Source organism: Neopsephotus bourkii, unplaced genomic scaffold (genome assembly GCF_033783945.1).
Source record: "Neopsephotus bourkii isolate Nb327-2 ecotype Australia unplaced genomic scaffold, CSIRO-AGI_Nbou_v1 NB_144, whole genome shotgun sequence".
Classification (NCBI taxonomy): Eukaryota; Metazoa; Chordata; class Aves; order Psittaciformes; family Psittacidae; genus Neopsephotus; species Neopsephotus bourkii.
In genome coordinates, this window is record NW_026900661.1 from 784610 (window position 1) to 803856 (window position 19247).

General features: G+C 39.6%; 2 protein-coding genes across 5 annotated transcripts in view; one reads left to right on the forward strand and one right to left on the reverse strand.

Moving 5' to 3' along the window:
* Positions 1-250: 250 nt before the first annotated feature.
* TRMT44 (tRNA methyltransferase 44 homolog) lies at positions 251-18978 on the reverse strand. Of its 4 annotated transcripts, XM_061369434.1 has the most exons (11): positions 18478-18978; positions 16192-16309; positions 15173-15392; positions 14118-14186; positions 12324-12431; positions 10953-11024; positions 6198-6304; positions 5412-5595; positions 4432-4822; positions 2872-2988; positions 251-928 (listed from the first exon to the last, which is right to left on the reverse strand). In XM_061369434.1, the coding sequence occupies exons 1-11, from the start codon at positions 18905-18907 to the stop codon at positions 696-698; spliced, it is 2049 nt and encodes a 682-aa protein (XP_061225418.1). In that variant the 5' UTR covers positions 18908-18978; the 3' UTR covers positions 251-695. The 4 variants fall into 4 exon arrangements, with proteins under 4 accessions (XP_061225418.1, XP_061225436.1, XP_061225427.1 ...); XM_061369452.1 differs by lacking the exon at positions 12324-12431; XM_061369443.1 differs by lacking the exon at positions 10953-11024.
* The window catches only part of ACOX3 (acyl-CoA oxidase 3, pristanoyl), a 34456-nt gene continuing 34081 nt past the window's right edge, over positions 18873-19247 (forward strand). The window contains exon 1 of the mRNA XM_061369400.1: positions 18873-19003. The gene's annotated coding sequence lies outside the window, so the exon portion shown is untranslated. The remainder of the gene's footprint in view (positions 19004-19247) is intronic.

A 19247-nucleotide genomic window follows, 5' to 3' on the forward strand; every position in this document is an offset into this window, starting at 1 on the left:
TGTTACTGTTACTCCTTACTTTAAAAACAAGAGGGAAAGGACAGTATGGCCTACAATAGCCCTAAAAACCTACACTTACCTGTGAAAACTTCCACAATGATTTCCCAGGAAGTTATTCTTCAATTTAACACTCACTTTGAATCAACATGAAAAACATGGAGTAGAGGACTAGGGCCTGACCAAGAAACAAAGGATAATATGTAGTATTATACCATAGTAACAGGGAGAAGAAGCTGTCAGGTCAGGAAAGTGAAACCTCACCAGTTTCTGACTGATAGAGCTTCTGAGTCATAAGAAACCACAAATACTCCTGGACAATCTAGAACCTAACCAGCTGATTTTCATGGTTTGAAAATGCTGCATCATGTACATTTGATCTCACTGAGGATTATGAAGAGTGCCCTAGGAAACAAAGCTTTTAAATTTTTCAACTTATACAAATGCATGTTAGACAAACCAAATCCAGAAGTGAAACAAAATCCAAAAGTATTACATACTTTACTATATACCTTTCCTGTGTTAATGACAAAATAAAAGAATGAGAAATACAGAACTTGTAAATTAAATGGAAAATAATATGCACGGGAATTGGGAAACCCCTCCATACTGTACAGATCTTCATGCACTAGGCAGTCCCAAAGTCAATCACATATTTGGTTATGTACATCAGCTTAAACATAAGTGGAAGCATTTTATTACTGTACATGTTTCTTCTTTTTAATCTTCTGAGACTGCCTTAGCTCCTCAGTCCCATGAGCATATGGGCAGGATTCAGAAGGCAAAGAACAACCATCAGGATGATGAATGAAAAACCAACAGAGACGTGTTTTAAATGCTTCAGCTGAAAGGCGGCGTTTCACTTCAGGCTTAGTTTTCCTTGACGGTTTCTCTTTTCTCCAGTCACGAATATGAACTCTCCCATTTAGAACTAAGATTCAGAAACAAACAAAAAGCAGCTGTGAATAGACAGCCATGGGAATTATACTGGAAAAAATGCACAGTGACAGTCTGTGAATAAAATATGTTCTACAAATGGATCACTCAGGCAAAACCAAATGTGCCATGTGCATAGGAACGGAAAGAACTATACAACAAACCAAGATGATATAGACATGGTCTAAAGCAGAATTGATTGTTTTCCCTGTGAGAGGCTTTATTGTGATGCTGAATAGTTTAAGGTACCTTTGTATCAACTTTGTAGATATTTATTTCAAATACAGCAGTTAGAATCATTTAGACTAAAATCCTTTGAATTTAGATTGCAAATCCTGACGAAGTTTCAACTTCAAGAATCGTAATCCTTCCTATGTTCAAATTACCCCACATTTGAAATATGATTAACAGTAAAAATCTAGTAAGAGTCTTCTGTTACTTTTTCACTACACAGAAATGCTTTTGCAAAGACAATGGTTTACTGGCCCAAAAAAATACACTGCGCCAAGGAAATGAAAAGTCTAATCCTCCATATGAACCAACAGGAAAGTTTAACTCGTCACGTTGGGCAGTTTTTAATTCATCTGCTGCCCATAAACTGCACACACACATTTGGGAGCCTCTGCCAGCTCCTTAAATGCGCAATAAAACCAGAATAAAAGTTATTAAGAGAGAAAGGAAAAAAAAGATTAAAAACAACAGTGAAAATGAGGAAGAGAGAATCTGCCACTTCTAAGTTGCCATGCTCTATTTTCATATTCTGCTTCAATCATACCTTCTGTGTCACATACTTGTATCAGTTAACTGATACCACTGTGCATTCTGATAACTGCTATTCCAAAGGTAACAAGTCAAGTGAAAACTTAATATCACACATTTAGGCCTGGATGAATTCATCCCTCAAGGTTTCCCTGTGATATACAAATAGATCTGAACAAAGGAATCCAGGAGTGCGTTCAGCTTTAACATCTCTCTCAAATGATGAAGAAAAATGAGCAGATCTAGTGCTATTTATGTTCAAGTGTATTTTTAACTAGAAAACCAGACCTGTATTGGACAAGATGCCAGATCAAAAGAAACTGCCACAGATCAGTCACTCTAAGGCCCTTTTTGTGTGTGTGTGCATCCATCTGTTTTCCTTAACTTTAAAAGAAATACATTTTAGAAAAAATGACAAAAATGCTGCAGCCATGTTCTTCTCTGTTGTCTTTGGCATGAGCAATGTCCTTGCAGACCACTTGCTGATAGAAGTCACTTGTTATGGTGAAGGAAAGAATTAAACAGTCCCTACTGAAGCCCCATGGAGCTTCCATGTGATGTAAATCGCTAAGAAAGATATGGCCTTAATCCTAGTCTTTCCTCAGAGGTAATGTGCAGACAGCATCCATGCCAAATTAAAATGCTCACTCCACTTAACAGGTTGTAAATCTATTCTACCTATCCCTAATGACAGGGAATCCAATTCAGATACATAATGAATGCAGTACGACTAGTTCAAAGCAAACAAAAAATAAACTCCAAACAAAACAACAAAATCCCCACAACAAAACCCTCAAAAAAATCCAAACAAATGAAAACACACACCAAAACCCACACAGAACACACCACCACAATGGGGAAAAATACCCCAAACAAACATACAAGCAAAAAAACAATTATTGACAAACCCAGGCAAACACAGAAACTTGCTACTGAATTCTTTCTGCCATGCCACCACAGTCTATGTAAGCACACCAAGCCTCAGAGTTAACAGATTCTCATGAAGACTGGTTTTATTTTGTGTCAGCATTTACACTATGGTCTTGATAAGGCCAGACAGATACTGAAAGTGGTTAAAAAAAACAAAACCACCACCACAAGAATTTTCCAGATGTGTTTAATGGCATAGAGAGGAGACAAAATAAATTATTAAAGAAAACCAAACCAAAATGCCCTTACCTTCAAATACTTGATGATTGTTCTTGAGAAGTGTCTGCAGGCCTCCATATTCATTCTTTAGCCTTTTTAAAGTCTCTTTATGTAAGTGTTCTGCTACTTCTTTCAAGGAAAGGCTTTCTGCAATAAATAATGGTGTAGCTATTAAAATGTATACATATGTAGAAGTTAAATTTCCTTAGGACTTTATAAGTTAATGATTATGAGCAGAATCTATGAATTATTTACCAGTACTGCATCAACTTGTACTCCTGATATTATGTGTGATACAATTTTATATGTATACTGTCTGTAAAATAGCAGCTTTCATTCTACGGGACTCAAGTCAGAATTTCCACAGTAAGGCATTTTTTATTTTCCTCCTTTTTTTGTAGCAACAAGTAACTCTCATTGCAATAAGCACTGTTTACATGCACGTATTTAGAGAAAAGAGAATGACTCAAGGGATATCCTGTAACAGTAATATATGACAAACAACAAGTAAGTAAATAATAACAATGCATAGAGAAAAATGGAACAATGGTAGCAAGAATGCTTATAAAATTAACAATGTCTATTCTTTTTCTAAGACTACACAAAAAATTCCTAATCCTGTCATAATCAAATGGCACTTCAAAGCACTTCTTACACGATTCTTACAAAATTATAGCTGACTGTGATGTTAGAAAACTTACTGTTCTCCACAGATAAATGTAGATGTTCCGTTTTAGTACAGAGGGAGGAGCTGTGGGTTTGGTTTGGCTTTTGTAATAAAAACTAATGCAGGCCTAGTATTTAAGTGTAGAGAAAAAAAAAACACCACACCAATTCCAAAATATTCTTATAAGAATACATAATTCTTATAAACTTACGCTTTATTAGCATCCTAGTGTGCAATAAAACATTGCAGAATAAAAAAAAAAGTGCCTTTAATTGCTACTGTACTGCTCTTGGTATTGCCTAAAAACTATTCCTCATTTGGAGTATTGTGTATAGTTCTGGTGTCTCAACATAAAAAGGACAGAAACTGTTGGAACAAATCCAGAGGAGGGCCATGAGGATGATCAGGGGACTGGAGCACCTCCCCTATGAAAACAGGCTAAAATGTTGGGGCTGTTCAGCCTGGAGAAGAGAAGGCTGCGTGGAGACCTCATAGCAGCCTTCCAGTGTCTGAAGGGGGCCTATAAGGACGCTAGGGAGGGACTCTTCGTTAGGGACTGTAAAGACAGGACAAGGGATAATGGGTTAAAATTTAAACAGGGGAAGTTTAGACTGGATATAAGGAAGAAGTTCTTTACTGTGAGGGTGGTGAGGCACTGGAATGGGTTGCCCAGGGCGTTGTGAATACTCCACCCCTGGCGGTGTTCAAGGGCAGGTTGGACAGAGCCTTGGGTGAGATGGTTTAGTGTGAGGTGTCCCAGGCCATGGCAGGGGGATTAGAACTGGATGATCTTAAAGTCCTTTCCAACCCTAACTATTCTATGATTCTGTGATTCTATTTTAATAAGTTTAAAAACTATTTCAATGCATTGGAAAAAGACATCCTCTACCAGGAAAAGATAATGAAAGCAAAGACAACCTCACCTCCTTGATTCCAGGTATTCGTATTTCCATCATGCGTATCAGAACATGATTTTTGGGAGTTTGCATTTAACAGCAAGTTTGCCACGCTGAGAACCACGTCATCTACAAAATCCCGAGGGAGGGAAGCACAGTTTCTGATTTGTTCTACTTTTTCTCTGGGTTGAAATCCAGGCATCCAAACTGTACCAGCAGTCTCAGTCTCATTTTCAGGAAGTTCAGAGCTGGGTTCTTTGCACACATCATCAGAGTGAGCCTTATGACTACATGCAACTTTTCTGTTACACATGACCACAGCACAGGTCTGACGATTATTAATATACTGTGTTATCTGCTTGTCAATCAGAGCATGTTCTGCAGGTGGGTAGGTTCTGCTTTTTCCAATAAGGCTTACCTATTTAGTAGAAACAGATAAATAACTATTTGAACGGACTCCCATACGCATGGCCTTCCAACCTGCACATCTTACACAGGCTTCTAAATCCACCTACAGGAGATATACGTTCAAACTCAATGCTTATTAACATCTGAGGCTTTCTTGATTTTAGTCTCCAAATATTGGTGCCACAGAAGAAATCCAGCAATCAGACCATAAGCCATCATGCCATAAAAGCACAAAGATTACTTCTGGCCCTTCGGTTGTTTATAAAATTAAAGCTGGATACCTCTTCCTACCCTGAGAACATTCCACTTTGAATTTCATGGACACAGACAAAAGAAAAATTAAGTTCAAATAATGCAACGCAGGCAGCTGGGAAGGAAAAAGAAAAAAAAAAAGGCTTCATGAGTTTTCCACCCTGTAGCCTGGCAAGAGAAATAATCATAAAACCTTCCCTTTCTGAGTATTTATACTATCTCTGCAGAGCATATTGTCTCAAGTAATGCAATTGATCTTAGGACAATAATGAACAATGCTTCAGACAACTAGCAGCTTAAAGTAATAATAATTAAAAAGACAAAAGCCCTACATAGTCCAAAATTACCCTCTTTGTTGATGGAATTCTAAGGCAATCTTCCTCCACATTAAAGCCGCATACAAATCCCACTTGGGCAACGAAATCAAGATATTCTCTGTACTGGGTTTTCTTGCTTTGTCTTCGGCTGTATTTTCCATAGAAATCAAAGAAGCAACAGGGCAGCACAAAGTAGCGACATGAATAGGAAGACCTACAAGAAGGATAACAAACTGCTGAAAAGAATGGTATTTCAGGGAATGCACAAATTAACAAATAACTCATTAGATACAATAATGGGAATTTTCATTAAGTGAGAGCTGCGTGAAATAGTATTTATATTTCCCTCTTTTAGTAGATCTATTATCAGAATCAAAAACAGTTTCACAAAGTACTTGCTATAGCAAATTACTACGTCAAGTTGGGTTGCAGGACTAAAGCTGCAGATGTTAAGCTGTTGCAGCTGGTTGCAAAGTGCACAATGGTTCAAAGTAAGGCAGAACCAACAGCAATTTTAAAAACCAAGCAAATAAAGAACAAACACGCCCCCCAGTACAAAACCAAACAACAGCTTCACATCAGTTCTGAGGTTTGAACTTGAAAAGCAAAACACTGTACTGAATTCTGTAGCAAAGTAAATACTGCATCTGTGCTTTTCCACAGGAAATGAAATTATGTAGAAATAATCAACTGCCATCAAAAGCAGCAAGGATAGCAGATGTGGCAGCAAAGTAACAGTGTACACCAAGCCCACATACGTAATTATGCTTTGGTTTGTTTAATTCCTCCCTCCCACTTCCCTCCCTCTGCAGATACCTAGCTGCAATTACAGGTATCCATGGTGTTAATTCATCTGAATGATTTCCTATGAGCCAGTCAGTGTCTGGAAAGAGATGAGTGTCACCTGGCATGATTGTAGATTCCTAAAAACAAAACAAAAACAAAACACACAACAAAACCAACAAAACAATACATTTAGTGATTTATATTACAGGTTCCTTTTAATCCATTTTATTTGTTAATAAAAGAACTAAGTAACAATATAAAATTATACAAGCTTACAAATACAAGGTGAATGAGAACCACAGACAGCAACGTTTTTCCTCAATTGCAATTTTGCCAGGTTGTAATTTGTTCTAGCTATAAAGAAGTAAGTTAGCGACACTGGTTGGACAAAGAGTGGAATAACAATTTTGGTTAAAGTATCTGGCACCCTAAAGATGGAGTCTTGGGTGACATGGTTTAGTGTGAGGTGTCCCTGCTCATGGAAGGCATGCTAAGGCACATGAAAAACAACAAGGTGCTTTGTGACAGCCAGCATGGCTTCACCAAGGGGAAATCCTGCCTGACCAATTTGGTGGCCTTCTATGCTGGGGCTATGGAACTGATGGACAGCAGTAAAGCAGTTGATGTCATCCACCTGGACTTGTGTAAAGCGTTCGATACTGTCCCGCACGACATCCTTGTCTCTAAATTGGAGAGACATCAATTTGATGGATGGACCACTCGGTGGATAAAGAACTGGCTGGAGGGCTGCACACAAAGAGTTGTGGTCAATGGCTCAATGTCCGGCTGGAGACCAGTAACGAGTAGTGTCCCTCAGGGATCGGTGTTGGGACCGGTCTTGTTCAACATCTGTGATGGTGACATGGACAGTGGGATTGAGTGTGCCCTCAGCAAGTTTGCCGATGACACCAAGCTGTGTGGTTCGGTTGATACGCTGGAAGGAAGGAATGCCATCCAGAGGGACCTTGACACGCTTGTGAGGTGGGCTGATGCCAACCTCATGAAGTATAACCATGACAAGTGCAAGGTCCTACACCTGGGTCGGCGCAATCCCAGGCACAGCTACAGGTTGGGCAGAGAAGAGATTCAGAGCAGCCCTGCGGAGAAGGACTTGGGCGTGCTGGTCGATGAGAAAATGAACATGAGCCAGCAGTGTGCGCCTGCAGCCCAGAAAGCCAACTGTATCCTGGGCTGCATCAAAAGGAGTGTGACCAGCAAGTCGAAGGAGGTGCTCCTGCCCCTTTATTCTGCTTTCATGAGACCTCACTTGGAGTATTGTGTACAGTTCTGGTGTCTTCAACATAAAAAGGACATGGATCTGTTGGAACAAGTCCAGAGGAGGGCCATGAGAATGATCAGGGGACTGGAGCACCTCATGTATGAAGATCGGCTGAGAAAGTTGGGGCTGTTCAGCCTGGAGAAGAGAAGGCTGCATGGAGACCTCAGAGCAGCCTTCCAGTATCTGAGGAGGGCCTATAGGGATGCTGGGGGTGGACACTTCACTAGGGACTGTAGTGGTAGGACAAGGGGTAATGGGTTAAAACTTAAAGAGGGGAAGTTTAGATTGGATATAAGGAGGAAATTCTTTCCTGTTAGGGTGGTGAGGCACTGGAATAGGTTGTCCAGGGAGGTTGTGAATGCTTCATCCCTGGCAGTGTTCAAGGACAGGTTGGCCGAGGCCTTGGGAATATGGTTTAGAGCGAGGTGTCCCTGCCCATGTCAGGGGGGTTGGAACTTGATGATCTTAAGGTCCTTTCCAACCCTAACTATTCTATGATTCTATTATTGGAACTAGATGATCTTAGGGTCCTTTCCAACCTGGGCTATTCTATGATTCTATTAAGTATCATATACTGGATTAGGATTGCTTGCCATTCTCCTTCTGTCACACGTACGTATGGACTTAATTTGGCAGAAAGCCACTATCTGGTATGTCTTACAGACCTAGGACTCACATAGCAACTAATCAGAACACAGCTTTACTATTATCTTCTCCTTATTCACAAACTCTTCCCAAATCAAATCCTAATAGACAGAACATCACCCTTCACACCTAATCATTCACATAGAAGAAACCTAACCCAGCCTAACACCTTCCGTCGCCTGTGTTGCCATTCCATCCCCTGCTGAGCTGCACAAAAACTACCTTATGATACATGCGAAATCAGGAGCAAAAATAGGAAACAACAGGTTAAAGAAAGAAGGTTTCTTTGGTGGGCTCTGGAATAGTATTTTGCCTCATGGAATTTCAATATATATGGATTCAGGAGGCATCAACACAGAAGTCTTCCCATCACAGTACTGACTCACAGAATAGTTTTCATACCTTGAACCAAGTTCAGCAAAGAAGTACTTAAAAGATTTTGATACTGTGGAAGTACATATACTCTTCTGCAAAACCTGTATGAATCCCAAAGTAATTGTGTGCAGATTTGAGAAAAAGTTTTAAATTAACTCTCCAGAGACCTTTAGGAAAAGCCCTGAAAATGATGCCCATACTCTTTCTATAGACAAAATGCATGTTTTGCGAGTTCAAAATTCACATGTATATACAAAGTAGTATCTATATAGGAATAAAAACCACCAACCAAACAAAAAAACCTAAACAAGACCAAAAGAGAATTTCAGAAATCTTAAGACTACCTCGATTACATCCCAATTTCCCTCTTTGGAAAGCACTGTTAGGTGTTTTAAGTATTAGTACAGTGTATTACTGCTCCCCTTAAATACAATATGTCGAACCATTTTTATTTACGTATATATACTTTTAGATATTATATGTAACATTTCTTTTTGGCAGGTCAGTAGATGTTAAATCAAATGTTTGGTAAGATTTTCTTACAGTTGATTAAATAAGTTACTCCTACATTACTGTTCAGTTTTGACTGTTCAGTTTAGGCATAGAGGAATTATCAGTGCCACACTCCACATTTTGACAGTGACCCGTAATCAAATTTGTATTCACCATGTCTGACAGCAGTTTGGCAATGTGTAACGCCACCTGTTACATTCATTTATATTGTTAGTATTGGCAGTGAGTGTCACAGATGGCAATTTTCATCCTGCAACTCATGCTTTAAGTAAAGATCACAACTAAATTAGCTTTCAGGCTAACAAAAAGCTGTGAGTAGGTGCTTTCTCCGTCTGTGGCTCCTGTAGCTACTGGAACCTTGCAAAATTATTTCACCCTTCCTGTTTGTTATGTAACTCCTTTCCTCATAAATTAGTACTTTATATATATATTTTGGATATATTTATTGTTTTGTGTCTGGATTTTTCAAGTGTTCTCTGAAGTCTTTTTTTTTTTTTCTTTTAAAAAGACAAGTAACACATGCCCTTTTGTATTTTGTTGCCTCATGCTGCTGAGAGGGACAGCTGATGCTCAGAAGTTTCCTTATGATTCAAGAAATTTGAGAAACTGTAAGCAGACAGACCTTAATATGAAATGAATGTCCGAAATTCAACACTCTCCATAATACTGAAACATGGGCAGAAAAACAAATATATAAAACAGGAAGGAAAAGAGAAGATATTATTTAGTATGATCAGAACTAACACAATATAGTGTAACAGTGAGACACTGGCACAGGCTGTCCAGAGAAGTTGCAGATACCTCATCCCTGGAAATGCTGAAGGCCAGACTGGATGGAACTTGGAGCAATGTGGTCTAGTGCAAGGTGTCCCATGGCAGAGGGTTGGAACTGGATGAGCTTTAAGGTCCCTTCCAACCCAAACCATTCTAGGATTCTATGATTCTGTAACACAAATGAAGGCTTACCACAGCTTGATGTTTCAGATTGTTTCTTGATGCCTTGCAGTACAATCTGCTTGCAGAGTGCTGCAAAGGAATCTGTCAGTTTTGGCAATCTGCACCCAAAATGGCAGGGTGGCAAAGAGGAGGCTGCATAAGGCTGTGAAAGCTCCACCTCCCATCTGTGAAAACTGCTGCTCTTTTACTGATTTAACAGAAGATATTAACATTCAAAGATACCTTGAATTAACTTTCAAACAAAACTACTAGAAAACAACTACAGGTGGAAAATTCTAATATATTTGAAGCTGCCAGTTTTTGAGAGAAAGGTGAGAAATTTCAGGAGTCTAGAGAACAAGAAGCCATGAACCTCACCTCCAAAGGGCAGCTGTTCATCAGTACCACACTTTGACAAGTATCTGACCAAGAACAGATGGAGCTAGTGAATGTTCCTATGCTCACAAAAATGCTAATGTGGAACTTGAAATGTAATCCCTCTTTCAGACTCATTTTCCTGTTCATTTTTTTATGAAGGCTATTATTGCTATTATTTACCATAAGCTCAGTACAGCAGAGATTGGCTCCTTTGAAGTTCAACAATTTTGTCCCCGAAACAGCAGCACACAGCACTAGAAGGTCAGAATCACTTTCAAGAATAAACTGTGCACAACTCTGGATATTAATACGTTTTTAGGAGGCAGAGTGGTAGAAATAAAGCTGATTAATACTGATTTTCCAGTAAAACCAAAGATTGTTTCTGGTGTGCATGTCTGTATATGCAGAAAGAAATCAAGACAGTCTTCTCAGCTGAAAAATAAGGAAGTTGCAAATATCAAGCATTGCTCTCCTAATTCCCTTAACAATATACAGCCCCACAAGATATATGTGTGTCATCATCCCAAACCCACAGATCACTTTTAGAGAACTGTCTGCAACCTCATATGTTTGATTACATTTGCATCAACACAACCTGAAGCAATGAACAAATGAATAAAGTTACAAATCAGTAAAATGGACATACATTTGCATAATACCTCTAAATGAGTTCCTGGTCCATACATGTCCCATACTTTTCTTCTCCTCACATCAATTCCTCTACCTGAATGCTGAAATATTTGAACAAGAAAAAGTATCATTTTTAAGTACTACTTTTAGCAGAAACTGCGAAACAGCCTCACTAAATGTACATATCAATACCGATTATTTCATTCATACTACAATTTAGACACATAATGAAACACAGCCTCACCATTTTGGGTAGAAGCTTTTTGTTTGCTTTTAAAATATCAAAACCTATCCCAAGGCGAGTATTGCTGTATCACCCACAGGGCTCAGGGAACAGGGCTACTCTAAGCAGTTCTTGCTGGACAGACACCCTTCAGCTACTGAAGTCAATTAACCTGCTGGAGTCCAAACACACTTTTCCCTGTGTGAACTGATGAGAAGAGGAAATAGGACTGGAAACTAAAGCAAGACATAAAAACGCGTAAGTTACAGTAACTGAATTTCAGTAATCCTGTGCAGAACTAACCAAAATCAGGTACCAAGTCTCATAAAACTCTCACACCTGATTTCTTGCCAGTCAACAATGTTTGTCAGTGCTATAACAGTGATGACCTAATGACATACAAAAAGAAATCTCCACAGGGAAAATAGTGGTTTACAGCAGATCAAATATTTCTGGCTACACAAAGATAGAAAACTTGTGCTAGGAGAACTTGGGACTTTTTCCTACTGCCAATGACTTCTACTGATCAAATAGGAGGTAGTAATTTCCTCTACACACTTTAACATGTTCTTCCAGAAGTGGAAAATACAATTTTCTGAAACAGACAGACTCAACTTCACTGGGTTTTGTTCAATCTCACTTTCTTTGCTGTTTCAGAAACTATGCCTCAAGCAACTGAATTCTGCTGTTGCCACATTTTCACTCCCAAAGCACGTAACATTCATAGGCATTTTCACAATTAACAGATTACAGTATAGTTTCTAAAGATACAGAAAAACATTTTTAGGGCATGACAAGTAGAATTCAATTTCAATAAAATTAAGTTCACGGAAAGCATCTTTCTAGAGATAATCTCTATATTAAGATCCCCCATTCTTTTTTGCTTTGTCTAGAGCATAACTAAATTATGTAATCACTTCTTATTTTCCCTCTTAGTGTCTTACCTCTGAAAATAAGCCTGGAATTGAAGTGAATTACACTAATAAGAGCAGATAAACAAGTGAAAGGTTTCTGAAGGCCTGCTAGAATTTTATCCTGGTAACTCAAGTGACAAAAGTCCTATTTTAGCAACATGAATTAACAACTTTGGCTATCTGCATGCCAGATAAAAGAAAACTTAACAAGACTGCTGATTATCTCTGGGTTTTAATTATTATTTAAAAAGCACTCTACTTACCCCTTCATTATTTAGAATATGAACCAGCAGACCATTTCCACATCCAAGATCTACAAATGACTGTTTCTTAGTCAACCCTTTTTCCTTTCGCTCTTCTTCCCAAAGAATCTAAGACAAGAGAAGAAAACATTTTAGACTTCTGCTCTCATCTCTCCTGTAAGAAAGCAGCAGAGGTTACTGGAAATTAAAGAAGAAAGCTTAAAGAGAATGCAGATGTGATAGAAGACATTCCCTGTAGTCACAGGCAAAACAAGTTGATACAGCAAAACCACAAACATTACAGAGAGGGGCAGGAATTATGTGATCATCAAATCATAGAATAGTTAGAGCTTAAGATCATCTAGTTCCAACCCCCCTGCCATGGACACTAGATCATGCCACCCAAGACTCCATCCAGCCTGGCCTTGAACACTTCCAGGGATGGAGTATTTATCACTTCTTTGGGTAATTTGTTCCAACGCCTCACCACCCTCACAGTAAAGAACTTCTTCCTTATAACTATCTTGCACTTTCCCTATGTAAGCTTAAACTCATTACCCCTTGTCCTATCACTAAAGTCCCTCATGAAGAGTTCCCCTCTAGCATCCTTGTAGGCAACCTCCAGACACTGGAAGCCTGCTATGAGGTCTCCACACAGCCTTCTCTTCTCCAGGTTGAACAGGCCAACTTTCTCAGCCTGTCTTCATATGGAAGGTGTTCCAGCCCCATGATCATGCTTGTGGCCCTCCTGTGGACTTGTTCCAACAGTTCCATGCTCTTCTTATGTTGAGGACACCAGAACTGTACACAATACTCCAAGTCAGGTCTCACGAGAGCAGAGCATAGAGGGGCAGGATTACGTCCTTTGACCAATTATCATGCTCCTTTGGTTAGGATATCATTTTGATATTGTGTTGCAGTCCAACACACAGTTGGCTTTCTGGGCTGTGAGCACACACACTGATGGCCCATGTTCAGTTTCTTATCAACCAACAAAGTATCAAACATTTTCTAAGTGCTAAGCACACCCTCCAATTTCCTCTGAGTCACTTAACTTGAAATTAATCAAAGCTATATAGTCCTGGGCTAGACTGAGTATAAAAGTAAAGTAACTTGCTAAAACAAAGGCAGCCATGGAAGCGGCAAGTAAACTTCAACAGTGTCTCTGTAAGTGACACCACAGAAACATTTATATCCACTGTATTAATGAACTGGTGGCAGAGCTGAAAATAAAACCAAAACCGTTATTTGTAATCAACTGGCTATATATTGGCACATATAACATTCTTCCAGTATCTAAAGGGCGCCTACAAGAAAGAGGAGAGGGACATTTTACAAGGACATGTGATAGGACAAGGGAGAATGGCTTTAAATTAACAGAGAGAAGATTAGATTAGACATTAGGAAGAAATTCTTTACTATGACGGTGCTGAGGCACTGGCACAGGTTACCCAGAGAAGCCTTGGCTGCACCATCCCTGGCAGTGTTCAAGACCGGGCTGGATGGAACTTGAGGCAACCTGGTCTAGTGAAAGGTGTCCCTCTCTGTGGCAAGGGGGTTGGAACTGGATGGTCTTTAAGGTCCCTTCCAAACCAAACCACTCTACAATTCTAGGATTCTACTGAAACTCATAAACCCCACATCCTTTCTCCCAACATCTTCTTTTTGCCTTGTATGCCTGTAATAACTTCAGGTCATTCTATTAAAAAAAAAAATGCAACAAGTATAAAATGAAAATACTGATTTTCTGTAGGATAATTCTATTACTGAGAAATAGAAACTTATAGAATAATCTTAAGGAAGACAGTTCCCTACCAGCAAGTAAGTAGCAATGGCAACATCTTCATAAACAAATTTCTCAGGATCTGTCACTTCAGGCCACACCTTCAAAAAAAGAAGAGAAAAATTATTTTCTGCACCATCTGAAATTACTTCAAAAAGTGCTCAGAGCAATCTGGATACCCATACACTTCAACAGGTTTCTGCACTTCAAGAATGCTGTATTTTAATCTCATTAAAAATATACACAAAGAAAGTAAATAAAGACTGTCTGATTTTGTGAGTCACACAAAAGAATTGTGGCATAAAGAATGTCTGCTGTCATCCAATCAAGTAAACAGCTACAGATGCTCTGTAACAGAGCATGCATCCTTTTGCTTGACTCAGAAGAAAAGTACTTGTATTATTCCTGAAACACTGATAACATGAACATTTTTAAATGTATTTTCAAAACATAACAGACACAGAATTATCGCGGCACAACAGAACATGAAGAATCAAAATTTGAAGTAGGAAGACAAAGTATTAACTCTATTTCGTGAATGAGAGAATCTAAACAAAGATTAAAATGCTCCAACACTACACTAATTCTATTGCAAAGCTAAAGACAATCATTACGTTTACCCAGAAGTCCAATTTTCCTCTAATTATATTTTTCTATTAGTGCAGAAATATCAACAATAAAACCTTTCAACATTTTCACAATATGTTTTACAAAATCATTTCCTAATGTTTCTTGCTTGCAGCTACATTCTGGTGTATAGGCATTAATTCATATAGCAGTTAAGATGATCACAGTAATTTTTCAGTATCCCCAGGGTAAACAATAATACAACATTGCCCCTGTAACTGAAACACATACTAACACAGAATTCAAATTTGAGTAATAGTAAGTTTAACCTATTTGCTACCCAGAGCTGCTTCCAGACTAAGCTTTTGGAGAAGGAAGGGCTTTATTTATCTTTCTAGTGTGAATGACTTCGTATTTAAATCCACTGCTTCTGGATTTAGTGAAAGAAGCAGCTTCACTAAAACTACAAGATATAAGAAAGCATACGAAAACATATTAATACTGCATTTACTAAATTTACCTTTACTATCTCCTTGTATTTTTCTTTAAGGTCTTGATAAACCTTGCTGTATTTTGCTACTGAAATGAGTGAGAGTGTACTTTTAAACTCACTGGGCTTTTGCTCCAGAGACCATTTAGCCAGTTTGGACAAAAGTTCATTTTCAAGCCATGCTAGTTTGGGGTATGCAATTCCATCTGAAAACCAGTCGTCTGGAAATGGAGCTACAATAGAAATAGACCTTTAAAATAAAATAAAAACTTTGTATAAATACAGCATATTTCATAATTTCAGCTACCTCAGAGAGAATACAATGATTAAGTGGATAAAAAAAGTCAAATCAGAACTATAAAAGTAGACTGGAGAATAAGAAAATGCATAATACACAAAACAAAAATAAAACAGTGAAGTTACTGAATAATGGAACAGTCTCCCCTGAATTTTGTTAGACAGCTTAATATTTGCCTATTTAAACACTGCACACGAGACTCCTTGATGCATTATCATATAGACCAGAGTCTTGCATATGATGAAAAACCTGATTTAGCAAAATGTCCAAACACTAACTAGTAAAAGTGAATTAATAAAATTTTCATGAAATCAGCAAGAAAATTTTGAAGGAAAATATATCAGTTGGTATGTTTGATCATTTCATCATCCCCAGCTTTACCCGTATTTCACTAGAGCTATGCCTGCAAATGCTCAGGACCAAGTGGCAATGGTCTATGTTTCAATGACTGTGGGCCAGTAAGTTCACAGCAGTTCTAGTCTGACCCTCAACCTTATCAACACTTTCAGAACCTGAGCTCTCACAGGCATAGCTAGCTCCTCATGATCAGAATATGCATACATTTTCTAGACCCCACATGAGTACATTCAGTGTATATATTCAAAGTTGAAACAGAATTGTGTTGTTCTGTGTTGTTTTGGGTATTGTAGATGTTTAACAATCACTACTGTCACTTACTTAATCAAGTAGGAAATTACCTAGATACCAATACTAAAACATCCTTGCTTCCTCTCTTGCTTCCAGCACTTACCATTCCTCATCTTTTATGCACACAAGTTGAATTTGATAAATATTGCACTTTTTAATCTTGTATTTTCCTTCACTGTTTTCCTCCAAAGGCAGAAAGGTCACAGTTCCATTGTAAACATCTGAAAAGATACATAAATACTGATAGGTTATCCTACGGTTAGGACCATTCTTTTTAGCACCAAAACAAACTTTTATCTCTTTACTATGTTAAGTGCAAATGAGTGAAGCAATACCTAGGACAACACATGAAAAATCACAGTGCTAAGAATAAATCCATTTCTTGGTGTGTCTGACATTTAAAACTACTATCCTGTTTGCATTCCCCAAATTTAGAATTCTGCTGCACGACATTTTCAGAACATCCAAGGCTGACTGCCAAGACTGTTTTCTTTAAACTTATTGAAATAAAGTAAAAGCTAGACAATGAGATTTTTCCACCACAAAACTGGTGCCTTCCCCTGCCCGACAGTACATCCAGAATCCTGGGAAGCACATCCCAGATTAACTGAAACCCTGGTATTAGATTAATAAAAACTAAAAACTAAAAAATATGAGTTCAATATTAATAATTAATATTATTAATATCTATCATTTTTGCCATGTTCAAGCATGGTATCTATTTATTGTGTGAACTATTCTATGATTATAATTGAACAAAGATACCTTCCTCACTGTCATTCAGATTTTCCAAATAGAGTTCCTGGATTAGGCACTGTAAAAATCACATTATCTATCCCTAAATTAGTACCTCATAACTCTGAAGGCAGATAATCTGGTAAGATCTGGTTTTAGGTGAAGGTGCATATTTTATGTTAACATGTTATGTTCAGAAACAACACTACTGATCTTAACAGTATTAACCACCTGTAGAATAAAACAGTTTATGTACGGTGACAGATTCTAAACACTAGGGATTCTGGAAGAGTTGAAATGTGCTGACAGCTGGCAATGCACTTATTCCCTATATCCTTCCTATAAAGTGACTGTAAAAGCATTCACTTTTACATATTTTACGGCACATAATATGCATGCATTACTGCTTTATAAAACACTTGCAAAAATATTTTTAGATGTGTATCCAGGGTGACTTCTTCAGAATAACTTGCTCTCATTTTTGAAAACATTCTGACAAATGCAAATCTTCAAACCAAGAATGCTGCATTGGCTGAGTAGTCAAATTTCAGCGGACAATTTTCTGAGACAGAAAATGATAAATTAGCAATAGAGAAAATATTAAGTCTATCTCGGCCTATCCTTAGCCAATTCCCTCTCTAACTTTCTTTAAACTTTACTTTTAAATTTTATTTTTACTAATTAAAATATTGTCCCAAGCTTTTTGTTACATATAGGCTCTCTGGATGTAGCTCAGGAACATCTTAACATCAAAAGAAAAAACATACACTTCCTTTTGATTTGAAGGCATCAGAGTAAGAATTATAAGCCCCAAGAGCATCCCATAAATAACTACAGGTCTTTTTTAATTGCTCCAGAATTCTGATTCTTTTCAAAGATTTACTACTAGAATTTACTCCCCATCCATACTTCTCCCCAAATTTATCTTAAAAAGGTGTTAACCTCTACATGTTTCTTAATGAGTAGGATTTACTGCATCATATTACCATCATACAATGTAAAAGACCAAACCAAACAAACCTAACCAAAATAAATTTAGTTTCATCTTTAAGCAATGTTAAGCAATAAATCAACACGAGCAGCTCAGCTTGCTCTGAGAGGTGCCACAGCTGCCTACTTTTTTCATTAAGTGCATTTCTAAAGGCTACCATCATGAGGTGTGCACCACAAGCAGCATTTTTTGTATGGGCAGATTACTCAGGACAGAAGCATGCAGGGTGACAGCCCTTCTTGCTTCTTCAGAGAAGACAAAGATGAACAGTCTTCTACACCTCTTCAGGAGCAGGGTACTTAACTTCCCTAAGTGCTTTCCTCATCTCAGCAGCACCTTACAGTAACACATCAGCTCCTCCCTTACTCTGCCTCCCTAAGGCTGTAGATGGGGTTGTTTAAACAGGAGTCCTACAGGTGTTTGGTCTCTGTAATTTGTATTTAAACTGCTGACACTTCCCACCACTACAGAAAAAAAAAAAAGTTAAAAATAATATCTAAGCACACGAAAACAACAACAAATCTGCACTCTCCAAGTAGGAACAAACTGGTTTTCATCTGACTTGAGAGACAACCTCGGCCGGGCCCGCAGCAGACACCGCGCCCCGGCATGGCGGTGCTCCCGCTGCCCTCCGCCCTCCCTCGCCGCTGAGCTCCCGCTCACCTTGGACCGCCAGCTCCTTCCTCGGTGGGGCGGGGGAGCCGGCGGGGCGCGCCCGCGGCAGCAGCGTCCTCAGCACGGCGCGGAGCTCGGCGCGGGGGTCCGGTCCGGCCCACGGCGTGAGAGGCGGCGGCAGATGCCCGTGCCACGGTGACAGCTGGGCGCAGACCTCCCTCCAGAGCCGGCCCAGCTCCGCAGTCCCGGCAGACGCCACTCGTTCCCCCTGTTCCTCACTTCCCCGTACGGCAGCGAAGGAGGCAGACTCTTCCCCACCCTCCCTAAGCGCCAATGTCCCCTCCACCTCAATGGCGGCGCCGCACAGCCGCCTGTTGGCCACTTGCGGCTTCTCCAGCCAGACACGCACCGCCGCCCAGAAGCCGTCAGGCAGCGCGGCCCTGCCATCCCGCACACCCACCGTCCGCAACAACCCCATCGCCCGCCTCGCCGCCGCGTAGGGGTAGGAGGTGGAGCGCGTCGCAGGCTGCTTCCGTCAGTTCCTGGGGCGGGGACGGAGACGACAGTAGCGCAGGTAAGAGTAGCGGGTTTTCAGCCCAGGTCGCGGCTTGGAAGCCCAAGCGGTGGGGCCGCGGGGTGTCCGCCTCACAGCGCAGTCACAGCGAGCGGGCAGTGCCTCACATTTACCCTCCCCAGGAGCTGCAGCGGCTTCTGTGTGGGCGCGATAGGTAACTGCTGCGGGTACTACAGGTGGGAGACACGGGGCGCCGTCCTTGTAGAGGACGAACGCGGGCTAGGGCACTTATTGTGTTTATAGC

Coding starts and splice junctions, on each gene's coding strand:
- TRMT44 (XM_061369434.1), bottom strand. CDS start 18,907: ATGGGGTTGTTGCGGACGGTGGGTGTGCGGGATGGCAGGGCCGCGCTG. Junction 12,432..14,117: donor CCATTGCTACTTACTTGCTG/GTAGGGAACTGT, acceptor CTCTTGTCTTAG/ATTCTTTGGGAAGAAGAGCG. Junction 5,596..6,197: donor ATACCTGTAATTGCAGCTAG/GTATCTGCAGAG, acceptor TCCTTCTTGTAG/GTCTTCCTATTCATGTCGCT.